General features: G+C 39.2%; 1 protein-coding gene across 2 annotated transcripts in view; it reads right to left on the reverse strand.

Moving 5' to 3' along the window:
- LOC144069342 (complement factor H-like) overlaps positions 1–12797 on the reverse strand; it is a 28263-nt gene extending 15466 nt beyond the window's left edge. Inside the window, exons 1-14 of one of the 2 annotated variants that reach the window (XM_077594660.1) lie at positions 12602–12797; positions 12278–12460; positions 11915–12020; positions 11735–11811; positions 11471–11653; positions 10571–10753; positions 10246–10440; positions 9905–10084; positions 5216–5380; positions 4071–4238; positions 3821–3979; positions 3445–3633; positions 3185–3370; positions 1503–1673 (exon numbers count right to left, since the gene is read on the reverse strand). In XM_077594660.1, coding sequence (XP_077450786.1) covers positions 1503–1673; positions 3185–3370; positions 3445–3633; positions 3821–3979; positions 4071–4238; positions 5216–5380; positions 9905–10084; positions 10246–10440; positions 10571–10753; positions 11471–11653; positions 11735–11811; positions 11915–12020; positions 12278–12460; positions 12602–12671 — 2215 coding nt within the window. In that variant the 5' untranslated portion in view covers positions 12672–12797. The remainder of the gene's footprint in view (positions 1–1502; positions 1674–3184; positions 3371–3444; positions 3634–3820; positions 3980–4070; positions 4239–5215; positions 5381–9904; positions 10085–10245; positions 10441–10570; positions 10754–11470; positions 11654–11734; positions 11812–11914; positions 12021–12277; positions 12461–12601) is intronic. The other variant, XM_077594659.1, reaches the window with a different exon arrangement.
- Between the last annotated feature and the right edge of the window lie 577 nt (positions 12798–13374).

Raw genomic sequence — 13374 nt, forward strand, 5'->3', positions numbered from 1 at the left:
TTTTAAATGAGTCACACAACTTAGTCCGACCTATGCCGGCAAATAGCCGAACCACTTCAATTTGGACTTTGGAATGATTAAATTAGTATAGTCAGAAGAACGTATACACCAGGCAGAAAGATATACAGTCACACAGTTCAGGGAGGTACATGGGGCCAAATCATTTATGACTTGGCTCTAGATTCAGTAGTACCTCGACAAACGAGTGCCCTGAGCAATTTGAGATACGAGTAAAATACTAAAGAAGACAACATGAACTTAATATAATTAGCCACTTTTCATGTGTTCTCTCGCTCACATGTATCTTCTCCTAGGTCGACTTTTAGCCCTATTTCCTTGAAGTTAAACCCTCAACATCCTAATACCGATACAGTTCTGATCTTTCCTCTGGACACATATAAAGCATCCAAATCTGGTCTCTCTGATCTCCAAAACGTCTAACCTTCACTGTCCCTCTTATTGTCTCGTTTCTAGTCGTATTCAACCTGGCTCATCCCGCCTCACTTTTGCCTACTCTCGTCTTTCTTTTTAATGTTCCAGGTCTTCGTAGCTAGTTAATCTCTTTTCCTGAATACAGCCCTCACTATACAGTTCCACCATTAGGTCTCCCTAACTCTCCTTCCTAACTTTCCTTCCTGAGTACACCTCTAGTACTACTCTCCCACCTTTCTCACAGATCATCTTAGCTTTTGCATTCTAGTCTTTTGGGAACCTCTTTTGTTCACCCTAAGCCTGTCTCACCTCTTCATTGAAAGCCAAACCACACACTTCATTTTCCAGCCTACGCCACTCTCTCTGCTCTGTCTAGACTAGACAGGAGTCATCCTAGACCAGACCTGGGCAATCCGGTCCTCGAGGGCCGCTGTGGGTGCAGGTTTTTGTTCCAACCGATCTAGCACAGACTGTTTAACTAATTAGAATTCTGATGAAACAAGAAGCACCTGACTGTAATCCACTGATTGCACTTCTAAAATACCAAATTGGTGGAAAGGTTTCCTCTTATAAGTTGGAACGAAAACCTGCACCCACTGCAGCCCTTTGTGGAATTAATTGCCCAGGTCTGTCCTAAATATTACTAGCCTACTATGTTGGCTGGTCAATTCCCAGAAATACTGTCTTTTAATTACGGGTTTTCCACTGTTACACAAACGAAAAATGAAATTGTTTGGTTTTCTAAATATTAAACAAAATTATCTATTCTGAAATACAGTCTTCGGATTGGTTCTTGAAAGCATTGCAATTCTCAACAAAAACATCCAGGATTTGATCTAATACCACCACGATGACTAGAGGTAGTACATACAGGTTAATTTGGCAATGTAATGTAACATTACATCACATTATTGTTAATATATAACAATGTATTGCATTTTTGCTTTTGACTTTAAGAAATTGACAATAAATTTGAAAATAAATTGAAAAGACAAATGTGAAGTTGAATCTTGGGGCCAGCAAACACATAACTCTAATCAATAGAAGTCACCCAGTGCGCTTCTCCTTACCTCCACATTGAATTGGTTGACTCCATTGACCATTTACACAGGTTGCAGAACCACCACTTTTTTCACTTGGTTGGATACAGCGATATTCTATGACCTCATTCTCAATGTATTTTTCTTTGCTGTTAGTGAAGGTCATAATTTGTTCCACATTTTTCGGCTTAGCACAGTATGCTAAAATTTCAAAAAAATAACAAGAGTTAGAATTGTTTGACTGGACTAGATGTGTGACACAGTGATGACAGAATGTTTAAGCTCTTTTAGATAAAAGTGTGTGATGGGTCAGTTTGAATTTTCTTTATTGCTGCTTCCTTGTTGGGAGCTGTTTAAGCAGTGCTCGACCCCTTAAAATGGACACAATGAAATTAATTTTTCTTCCAAAAATGCCTATAACTGCAGTTCGCGCCCATCAGTCAGGCTCATGGGGCTTCACGTTCGGGTTCTTAGCTTAATAAGAGCACAGGAGATAGAAGTAGATGTCCCAAAATGTACGTTATGCGAAATTGTGTGTGCTGCCTGGTACACAGCATTCATACAATCTTGTTCTCTCTATTATGTGTAACTCACATAATGGTAGAATCCTTTTTTTCTGTGTGTAAAAAGCTGAAAATTTGATTTTAATGTGTTTAATATGGACATTAAAAAACTGTTATCAGCTCACAACTTGTTGTGTTGCATGGATTCAAATTGACTCGACTCTTTTTTTTCTTACAACAAAACAAAAGAGTGAAAGAATTAATATGAAGTAATTTTGGTCTTGTTTTAGATCAGGGGTAGGGAACCTATGGCTCGGGAGCCATAGGTGGCTCTTCTGATGGGTGCATGTGGCTCTTCGCTAACCTGTGAGGTAAAATATGTATTTAAACTGCTAGTGACAGAGCCGAGTCCCGAATGCACCAATAGGAGTGTCACGTCGGCACTATGGAGCTCACACTTCCTCTAACATCATCTTTTTTTTCATTAGACTTTTCTGCATGCATATTTTCATTGATTAGCAACTGGGTAACAGTGTTGTCAAAAGAATTCATTTATAGTACTTTAAAAGTGGTAAAATTACCCCCCAAAAATACCATCTCATTTTCACATTTTTACTCTTAAATTTTGAGTATGGCTCTCAAGGAATAAAATTTGAAAATAGGAATTGTTTATGGGTCTCTGTGTTAAAAAGGTTCCCGACCCCTGTTTTAGATGCTTAAAAGACACATTTCTAAAAATTTTCCCTCACCGTCAAATTACCAGCCTTCTGCAATGCAAGCACGACCATTGGAGCAGTGCAGAGGCATTAGATTACATTAGATAACTTCATTTATTTTTTTATTTTTATTTTTTGCTTTGGAATTATTCAGCCTTTGGCTGACTGGGTAATTGGTAAGCCATGTTCAGATTGATATTTTTCTCAAGCACAAATATTTTTACAAACTAAATTGTTTGCCATCATAATTAGTTTTTTTTGTGTTAAATTTCTGACACAATTTCATCCCATATAATTGCAGCTGATGGCAAACATTTTGAATGCAGTAAAGAAAATGCTGTCTAGCAAAATTACATGTTAGAATAGGCAAACAAGCATGAAAAAACTAAAAATAGAATAGGCTGGAATTTGCTGTATTCATCTTTTTTTGTCCATGGAAATCCTAAAAACGGCCAAACAAGTAGTTAAAAATATTTCCTAATCTTTTACTTACGTGTACACTTTGTGTCCACCATGTCCCAGTTTCCATTTAGACATGTGATTGTATCTTTTCCTTCCACCATATAGTTCTCCCGGCACTTGAAAGTTACTTTTGAGTCAGACAAGTACTCTCTTTGATATGAAGTCATAATGACGGCATTCTCGATCTCAGGAGGTGGACTGCACGTCACAGAATTGACTGTAAGACATAAACTGCCAATTTTACAGAAATGACTTGCTCATATCATTGATTAAAAAAGGGGGGGGGCTCACGTGTGCAGATTGTGTTGGGGGATAATCCGTTCAAATCCCAATTTCCTCCCACGCACATTACATGGTTAATCTGATTTTGGTATCCATCCTTGCAAATAATCTGGAGGCTCTCGTCTTGTCCATTTCTATTCTTCTGGTGTTTGATTTTTGCATTAGGAATCAAAGGTGTTTCCCCACACTTACTTGTTTCTATATTAAAAGCACATTGAGATTGTAGAATAGAAAGACAAGGACAGCAATAAAAAAAAAAATATATATATATATATAACATATATATATATATATATATATATATATATATATATATATATATAACATATATATATATATATATATATATATATATATAACATATATATATATATAAAATGCTTACCAATGCATTGTTCAAGTCCAGACCACAGACCATCAAAACATTTCGCTGCACCCCACCATTCATTAGTAGGAAGCTTGTAACCGTCGTTGCATGTGTAGTAAAGTGTGTCATGTACTGGACTAACAGCAAACCCATGAAGAACATCAGGTTGCAGGCATGCTGACACATAAGTTAAAAAACAAACAAACACAGTATATTTATATTTAATGCAATGAAAGCACATTTTTAAACAACATGGGCATGTCTTTACCTGAACAATTCTGAATGCCAGTCCAGCCACCAAATTCACAGGTAATGCTGAATTGTCTATCCGCATCATTTAAACATGCGTATTGGACACCTTCACCTTCGTCGTAATAGTCCTTTTTATTTTTCACAATTTCTGCATTGCTTACATCAATTCGTTTACATTGGTTTCCTAAAATGAAAAGCACAGTGCAGTCAAACAACCTGCTGACACATGTGGACCCAAAAAATATGATACCTGAAAATAAAATAAAAATCCATGTATTTTTTTAAGAATACATTGATAGAGCTCATATATTATCTATCCGAGCTGACTTCGGGCCAGAGGCGGGGGACACCCTGAATTGGTGGCAAGCCAATCAATCGCAGGGCACAAGGAGACAAACAACCATTCACACTAAAATTCATACCTATGGGCAATTTAGAGTGTTTAGCCTACCACGCATGTCTTTGGAATGTGGGAGGAAACCGGAGTACCTGGAGAAAATCCACGCACGCATGGGAGAACATGCAAACTCCACACAGGTGGACCGACATGGATTTTAACCCAGGTCCCCCACTGTGAGGCCGACACACTAACTGCTCTGCCGCCGCGCCGCCCCAATCATGGATACACATATTTAATTGGTTTAAACTCACACTAAAACATGGAATTAACTGGCTCTATGTACGTTTTCGCCACTATTAGACAGAGAGAGAGAAAAAACAATTCTGTCTTTTCTCATCTCATCTCATTTTCTGAACCGCTTTATCCTCATTTTGAGTCACGTGGGGTGCTGGAGCCAAACCCAGCTATCTCCGGGCCAGAGGCGGGGGACACCCTGAATCGGTGGCACAAGGAGAGGGACAACCCATGCACATTCACACCCATACCGAGGGGCAATTTACAGTGTCCAATCAGCCTACCATGCATGTTTTTTGGAATGGGGGAGGAAACCGGAGTACCCAGAGGAAACCCACTCAGGCATGCAAACTCCACACAGGTTGACGTAACCTGGATTTGAACCCAGGACCCCAGAGCTGTGAGGCCGACGCATTAACCACTTGCTCCACTGGGCTGCCGATTCTGTCTGTTTATCATTCAATTTATTTTAAAATTCTGCATGTAATGCAGGTGCTGTCTTATATTTTAAATGTTATTTTACTTACCTGGGCAATTCACTGTTCCATGCCAATCATTATCTGTACAAGTTAGCGTAAACTGTTCTTGAGAACCTTTGCAGGTAAAATAGGCTCTTTCATAATTTTTGTATATTTGCTTGCCATTATCAGCAATGATTGCACTGTGGATATCCTCACTGTCACATGTTATTTCTGGGGAAAAACAAACACATAATACAAAAGCCATTAGTTACTGCTTAATTAGTTATTGCCGAGCCATCAGTCATGTTGATCTTGTACTCCTCAGATAAGCAATGACAAATAGTACATGCAGTAAAATGTAAAATGAAAAGCAAAATAAGGACTAGTGCTTTAGGGAAGTGAGATTCATTTATGAGCCTGCACGTAAATGTCAGATGCATTGGCATAAAAAGTATTTAATCATTCATTTCATCGTCAGTGTTGCAGCCTTGCACTTTATGGCATACTGGTGTGAAATTAGAAAATCGAGACGCTATGCCACTTATTCCTAATTCAGTTATATGACTAAATAAAGTACGGAATGCAAAAATAATTGGTATATTCTACATGAAAACACAATCTCAATGATACCAAGATCATTATTCAATTACAAATTATGAATATACATTGATATAGATATTGTCTTTTAAAGCTAGGGTAAATTTTAATAAGCAAGTGTAGAATTACACATTTAGAGTGTCTCCGGATGACTTTGTGACCCATTTTGGCATTACAATGATGACAAACACAGTGAATGGGAAAGTGAATGAATACTTACTATGTCTTCATGGCCTGAGAAGAATATCATCTTTCTTTTTAATGGTTAAAACACTCACTCTCAAAAAAATTCAATTGCTCTCAACTTACCACAGTTGCACACTGAAAAAAGATGTGGTTGCACTAATCAGCTGTCACTGATGACATGACTTACCCAATTTTCTGGACAATAAATCGCACTTCTTCATAGTTTTGCTGTGCCTGCGACCATTAGCCAAGTGCGCCTTATGTTTGTTTCCTCTCTGATCACCGACAGCCTATCGTGTTGTTTTTTTAGGCTCTATAGTCATCTGAAAAACTGTTATGTTCACAGATGCCTATTTAGCCTGTTGTCCTCCGTTTTTATTATTGTTACTTTATTGCAGGTAGGTATGAGTGTGACCATGACTGGTTTTCTATCTCCTTGTGCCCTGCGATTGGCTAGCCACCAAATCAGGGTGTCCCCTGCCTGGTGCCCATTGTTAGCTGGGATAGGCTCCAGCACTCCCCTTGTGAGCGTTTAAACTGAAATTTACATAAGTGGTTCGGAAATGAATGAATATATTCTTTTTCATTGTGTATTCTTTAACAAGTGCAATTTATCCTCAGGTCCGAGTTGTAGTCGAAAAAATCTAGTAATACCATCCTCTTATGTTTTTTCTTCCCTTTTGTTTCCCTATCTGCAGTTTCATTTTTTTTTTCTGAAAGCGGATAGAGTTCGCAAGTCTTAATGTCATCTCGTTTTCTGAACCGCTTTATCCTGATTAGGGTTGCGGGGGGTGCTGGAGCCTATTGCAGCTGACTCCGGAGGTACTCGGACGTTTGGTCGCCGGACGTTTGGTCGCCGGATGTTTGGTCGCCCGGACGTTTGGTTGCCGGATGTTTGACAACATGAAAGAGAGTTTACTGTTGAAACCAGCTCTCAAAATTATATTCATGAGAGAGAGTTAAATATCTACTGCTGAAACCAGCTCTCAAAATTATATTCACCCGGGCGACCAAACGTCCGGCGACCAAACGTCCGGTCACGGACTCCGTGGCTAGAGGTGGGGGGACACCCTGAATTGGTAGCCAGCCAATCGCAGGGCACAAGGAGACAAACAACCATTCACGCTCACACTCATACCTACGGGCAATTTAGAGTGTCCAATCAGCCTACCATGCAGGTTTTGGGAATGTGGGAGGAAACCGGAGTACCCTGAGGTAACCCACGCAGGCCCGGGGAAAACATCCAAACTCCACACAGGTGAACGTGACCTGGATTTGAACCCAGGACCCCAGAGCTGTGAGGCTGACGTGCACGGGCCGCCCCAAGTCTTAATCATGATCCAAATTTTATCATGAACATTGTATCCGAGAGATGCACGACTTCTCATTTTTTTTCTTTCAGCCCTAACTTGTTAGTTTGTAGTTGCATCACTGTTCATCCATTTTCTATATAATAAAAAAATTAAATACTTAACAGAATCAAAGAGTGTTAAATTACTCTACATTCTAAATAATTCTAACGAGCCAAGCAGGCAAGAATCAAGATGTGTACCCATGTGTAAAGAAAAAGGAGTGGGGTCACTCAGAAATGTTTAATATTGAAAATGTCCCAAAAGAGAGTACAAACTAAATACTGGGTATACAAAAATGGACTTAGAATGCTGTAGAAGACTTGGACAGGGGCACTAAAAGACGAGACATTGACAATACTGCAACAAGGAATAAATATAAACATGAAGAGCTTAAATACACTGACATGAGGTAACGAGACAATGTGGTGGGTGAAAAATTAGGAGTCTGATTGGTTGACACACAAGGAGCTAACACAAACAGGTAAACTGAATAGATAATCACAAAAAGAAGTCACAATAATGCACAAATGTGAATCAACCTGACACAATCCATATAAAAAATGGTGTGACTGAGCAGGTGTTCTTGACCTTTTTGGCCTTGGAGACATTTTTTTCTTTTACAAAGTTTTACATCCAGTTCTAGATCGTCTTCATGAGATTAAGATGCGTGTATGAGCTATTTTGGTGCGTGGGGTTTCCGCAGTAGTTGTTATCTTCATGTCTATGTACTCCCATACTATTAGTCTGCTTGAATTGTCGTCCAAGTGTGTTGAAATTGTAAAAATGGGCCACCTGATGGTGCACTGGTTCCCACTTGGTGGTGGTGTGATTGGGAGTGCGAATGTTTGTCTGTCTCTATGTGTGCCTTACGACTGCCTGGTGAGCAGTCTCAGGTGTACTCCATCTTTTGACCGAAATCGTTCACACTTGCTTCCATTCAGTCTATTCAGAACAATCAAGTTTTATATAGATATGGGGCTAATACAGTGGGAGATAGTCCAGTCATTAAATCACATTATATCGTACATATATATCGTACGCGAGCAGAGATCCCCCTGTCTAAAATCTTGTGAGACTTCCAAGTATCTCGATAACTGCCGCTTTCTCGTTTTTGAATTATTTTTTTCCCCGGTGCCTGGCCGCCAGCGGAAAAAAAAATCAGAAAACGAGAAAGTGGTAGTTATCGAGATACTTGGAAGTCTTGCACGAACTGCATTCCGCAAATTTGAGACCAGAGGAGACTTGTATACTGGCAGCCAGGCTCAGGAAAAAAAAAGAAAAACGAAGAAGAAAAAATAATTCAAAAAACAAACCCAGAAAATAAACGTATTAGAGAAACTGTCCGGTCCACGATGAACATTCACAAGGTCGAACACAAGTAAGCACGCCAAGACAGATGAGTGAGATTTTGATTTCTGCAGGAGAGCACGGAGGGAGAACAGACAGAGTTACTCTGCATAAGACTCTGGTCAATCTTCGACTGTTTCCGTTTTCTAATCTCCGACGACTCTATTTCTGCATCAACTGTTTAATTAGGGCAAGATTGCTGCTTGCTGGCTTCCGCTTGCATAAACCCGGAAATTTCTTAGCAGGTAATTAAGAGCTTTTGTGCATTTCGATTGACTTTGTGTAGATGGAGTTTAAACTTTAGAAGTTTTGAAAACAAATTCTTGAGCAATTGGCTCTAAGAAAACAGTTCTCCCACAGCCCCCACTTTGCCCATGAGTACAGTCGAGTTGCTGGAGTCCTAACTCATGCTGCACCCCTCTTGGCCCTCACAGGTCACAGCTATAAAACTATAATTCTTTTGCAGCCAACTAGAGGCCACTATCACATAAATCACTGGATTCGATGGAGCTGATTGATTAATAGATGGAAGCGGGAATGGTTCAAATAGGTTATGTTAGGGTTACTTGGTTTTATGCTTTTTTCCCCATGGTGTCCTGTCTGAGTGATTGTCCATTGTGTTCAGCTGGTGTATTCTCTGCTTGCTCCCTTGTGTGTTTGCCAGGTGTTCCTAATTGTGTCGTCAACCCATGTCAGTCTATTTAAACCCCACTGATTGTTATGTCATTCGTTAGATCGTCTGCTTTTGTTTGTCCAGGCCATGTATCCACGTTCCCTCGATCCATGTTGCATGTGCCCGGTTATGTGATTTGATTTCTAAGTCTTTGTTATTTTCAAAGATCCTGTCTAAGTTATTAAAGGTTTCGTTTAGCACCACTTCCCTCGTCCTCGCCTGCTTCCCTGCGATTGGGTCCTATTCCCCATTTCCTCGCCTCGACGTCTTGCCAAAGACGTAACAGGTTGAGACAAAGACAACATGCAGACAAGGAAGACGGAGGAAAAAAGTATAAGAAAAAGGAATGATTTATTTCAGTGTCAAAGCCACAAAAAAGTTGAACATTGATACTAACACCACTCCAAATAAAATGAAAAATTACTTGCATCCAAGTGTTGGGAATTCATATTGCGCATTTCTAACTAACCTGCTGCCAAAATGTAAATGAGGACAATAAAATCTTTAAAGGTGCGAGGGTGGACAATTGAAACAGTACCATATCCTTCATAACCTCATACATTTCTTTCAACATTTATCCAAAAGTGCAAATTCTCTTACCTTGGCAGGGTGGATTTGGTATCCATCCATCTCTGGTGCACGTAACATGTGACAAGCCATTTGTTCTCTTGTATCCTGACCGACAGGAAAAGTATGCAGATGTACCCAAATGTACTCGCTGTCTCCAGTTGATTTCCAGTTGATATACACTTGGGTGTCTTTGGTTACTGCAAGTGACCTCTGTAAAATAAATGAATAAAGAACGAAGGATACATTAGAGATTGCCATCAAAACCAGAGGATTGTCATCATTATTATTTTTGTTATGATCATCATTTGTCTTAGAGTTAAAAAAGTTTCATTTGTAATGCACACTGCTTGAAAGGTTGCTAGGTATTCTACCGAGACAAATTGGTCTAATGGTCCATTTTCCATCAGCTTTGCACGTAGATACTGCTGAGGTCTGCTGGACAGTTGAAATCCAGTAGCTCTCTCCACATTTGATGGTTAATGTGTCACCAGGTGAAAACAAGGACGTGTAAGCAGGTTCGTAGCTGGTTCCTCTAATGGCTGGCAGTGAGACTTTACATTTTATCACTGCAAGGGTAGAGATTAAGCAAATAATACATGATTTTTACATGTAGTTTCCTCACATATTAACGACCTATTCAGTACACAGACATGTAGCTTTTTATGTGTGATACAACAAGTTGAGGTAGTAACCTACATTCACATGCAGGTGTGGGGGTCCACTCAGCTCTGAACCCAAGTTTTTTGCACGATGAAGGCCTGCCTTCCGCTTTCTTGTAGCTTGGATTACATTGATAAGACAATATATCATGTTCTTTGTAGTCTTTGACTTTTCCAGGCACAAAACCATTTTCAATCAATGGCACTGTGCATTTCACCACTGGTGACAAATACAGAAAATAAATGCATTAAATAAAATGAAACATTACAATGACTGCTGATTTAACTGTTGAATTACATAATACGTATTGTTTACTAAAATATCCAATACAGGCAGTCATTGACTTACGACCACATTCGATTCCGACACACCAGGCGTAACGCATGTTGTGGATACTGTAATGTATAATAAAGTTTTACATGCTGTATCTTCTTAGTTATTTTTTTTTCTTGTTAATCATTTTATTGGGCGGCCCGGCGGCTGATTAGTTAGCACGTCAGCTTCACAGGGACCTGGGTCCAAATCCAGGTCGGTCAACCTGTGTGGAGTTTGCATGTTCTCCTCGGGCCTGCGTGGGTTTTCTCCGGGTACTTCGGTTTCCTCAACACTCGCACTGCACTCTCGTGAATCATCCACCACTTTTGCGGTCGTTAAGTCGAACGGACGTATTTTGCATAAGTCGTAGGTCCAACAGACGTATTTCACATAGGTCGTGATTCGATGACTTTCTGCAGTCTTAAGTGAACCTCAACTGGAGGTTTTTGCAAATTGGAGTTTGGCCGTTTTGGCATTTAGAAATGATCATCTTTTAGAAGGAAAGAAATATCAGAACAATATCACATCAGCAGTTGTTTGTGGCATTGCGTCAACAGTCAATTGTGTACAAAACACTTTTCAAAATCTGCTCACAATGTTGTCCCACAAATGTATGTGTACCTTCACATTTTGGAGGAAGAGCACTCCACTCTCCGTTTTCTTCACAGGACATCTCGGCTGAGCCAGTGAGGATTTCATAACCATTCTTGCAACTAAAACGAACCACGTTGCCAAAGTTAGCTTCTTCCAGGTCTCCGATCACATCCACATTGTCATCCACAAAGATAAGGGGGCATTGTATTGCTTAAAGAAAACACACAATCAAAGGGTTCAATTTCATGAAAACTATCAACCACACAAAGCTCCTTTGATTGTAACCTGTACCTTCACAGATTGGAATCGTACCACTCCACCCTTCTGCCATGCAGTGTCGGTAATTGATTCGACTGACCATTTGGTAACTAGGAAAAGAACAACATTTAACAACAAATAAAGCATAAGTTAACCACAAGCTAATTTTAGTTCATACTAATCTTTCAAATACATCAGTTCATAATTGCATACCCTTGGTGGCAAGTATATTTGACTTGTGAGCCAAAGACAAAATCATTGCCTTGATCCAAATGGAAATTTGCAAACTGGGATTCACCAGGATGGCCACATGGTTTTGCTTTAATATAAAAACAAGAAAGAAAATGTGCAGCAGAGATTAGTATAGTAAACAACAGTGTATAAAACTGAACTTTTCACCAAAATAAAATTAGCTGTAAAAGTCAAAACACAAGTCCTTTTATGTACTATCAGAATTCATTGCACCAAAAGTGCACATTTGTATTTGGACAATTATAGTTATCACTGTGGAAACTGAATCTTAATGCATGTAATAAATACAGAAAGATGCCCAACCAGGATAAAATTGTCTCTTACGTTGACATTTTGTCCCACGAGACTGCCATGTTCCATCAACACAGATGAGTCTGAAAAAACCACTATGGCCAACATTGCAGCCGACTCTTACTTGCTGTCCACTTTGGTATCTGTTTTCCAAACTTGTTGTGTCAAAATTTGAATCGTACAGTGGTCCTTTCTGAAAATCTTCAAGTGTACATTCTGCGAATCAATAAAATAAAAACAACAATATTCAAAGGGTTGTCTAGTACTTTCACCCCCATGCAATCTTAAATAAAGAAGACAAAAAGACAAAGTGACTGGACTCTACATGAACGTATCAGTATCCCGGTTCGGTCTTACCTTGACATTTCACAAAGGTTAACGTATGCATCCACAATAATAGGATACAGCTATGTGTTATTGTATTCATTTTGTCTTTTTCACCCGCAAAACACTGAACACAACTAAAAACGGACCATGCAAAACATCACTAGACTAAGTGAATGAGTACTACGAAGCAGAAAATTAAAAAAAAAAAAGGTGATTGCTCAACGATTGACATAAGTTCCTGTCGTCTCCAATCTCTCAGTGGGAGGAAAAGGAGGAAAGAGGGATGTGACTCACACCTTTACACAAACACATGAAATGATACATATGTAATGTTGCTATGTAACAAATATTTACACTACTGTGCAGTACAAGGGAAATTACTAGAAGGCATGTTATAAAAACTCTTTACGTAAGACCGTTATACTGGAAATATATCAATATGATAGCCTACATGCAGGTCAGGATTCACTCAATTTTGGAACCATAAGGTTTTGTTTATTTTTCTTTGATTTACCTTCTCGGCAATCATTTGCAGAGATCAATAGTGCAAACTAAATAGCTACGACAGTTCTCATCAAAGTTCAGCATCGAATTTGAAGCTTATTTACATTGGAAAAGGAGGAATAACGTGTGCCTGTTTGGGAAAATACACGATTACTGCAACACTACACTTAATTTTCATCGCAAAATACCACTAACACAGTTAGCAATTCACTTTTTCACTCTTTCTCAACATCACATTTTGGTACTAAATGTTCTGACTGTGTGTGCCTTTGAAAAAGGTAGTATTACCCAAACTTGTT

Source organism: Stigmatopora argus, chromosome 24 (assembly GCF_051989625.1).
Source record: "Stigmatopora argus isolate UIUO_Sarg chromosome 24, RoL_Sarg_1.0, whole genome shotgun sequence".
Taxonomy (NCBI): domain Eukaryota; kingdom Metazoa; phylum Chordata; class Actinopteri; order Syngnathiformes; family Syngnathidae; genus Stigmatopora; species Stigmatopora argus.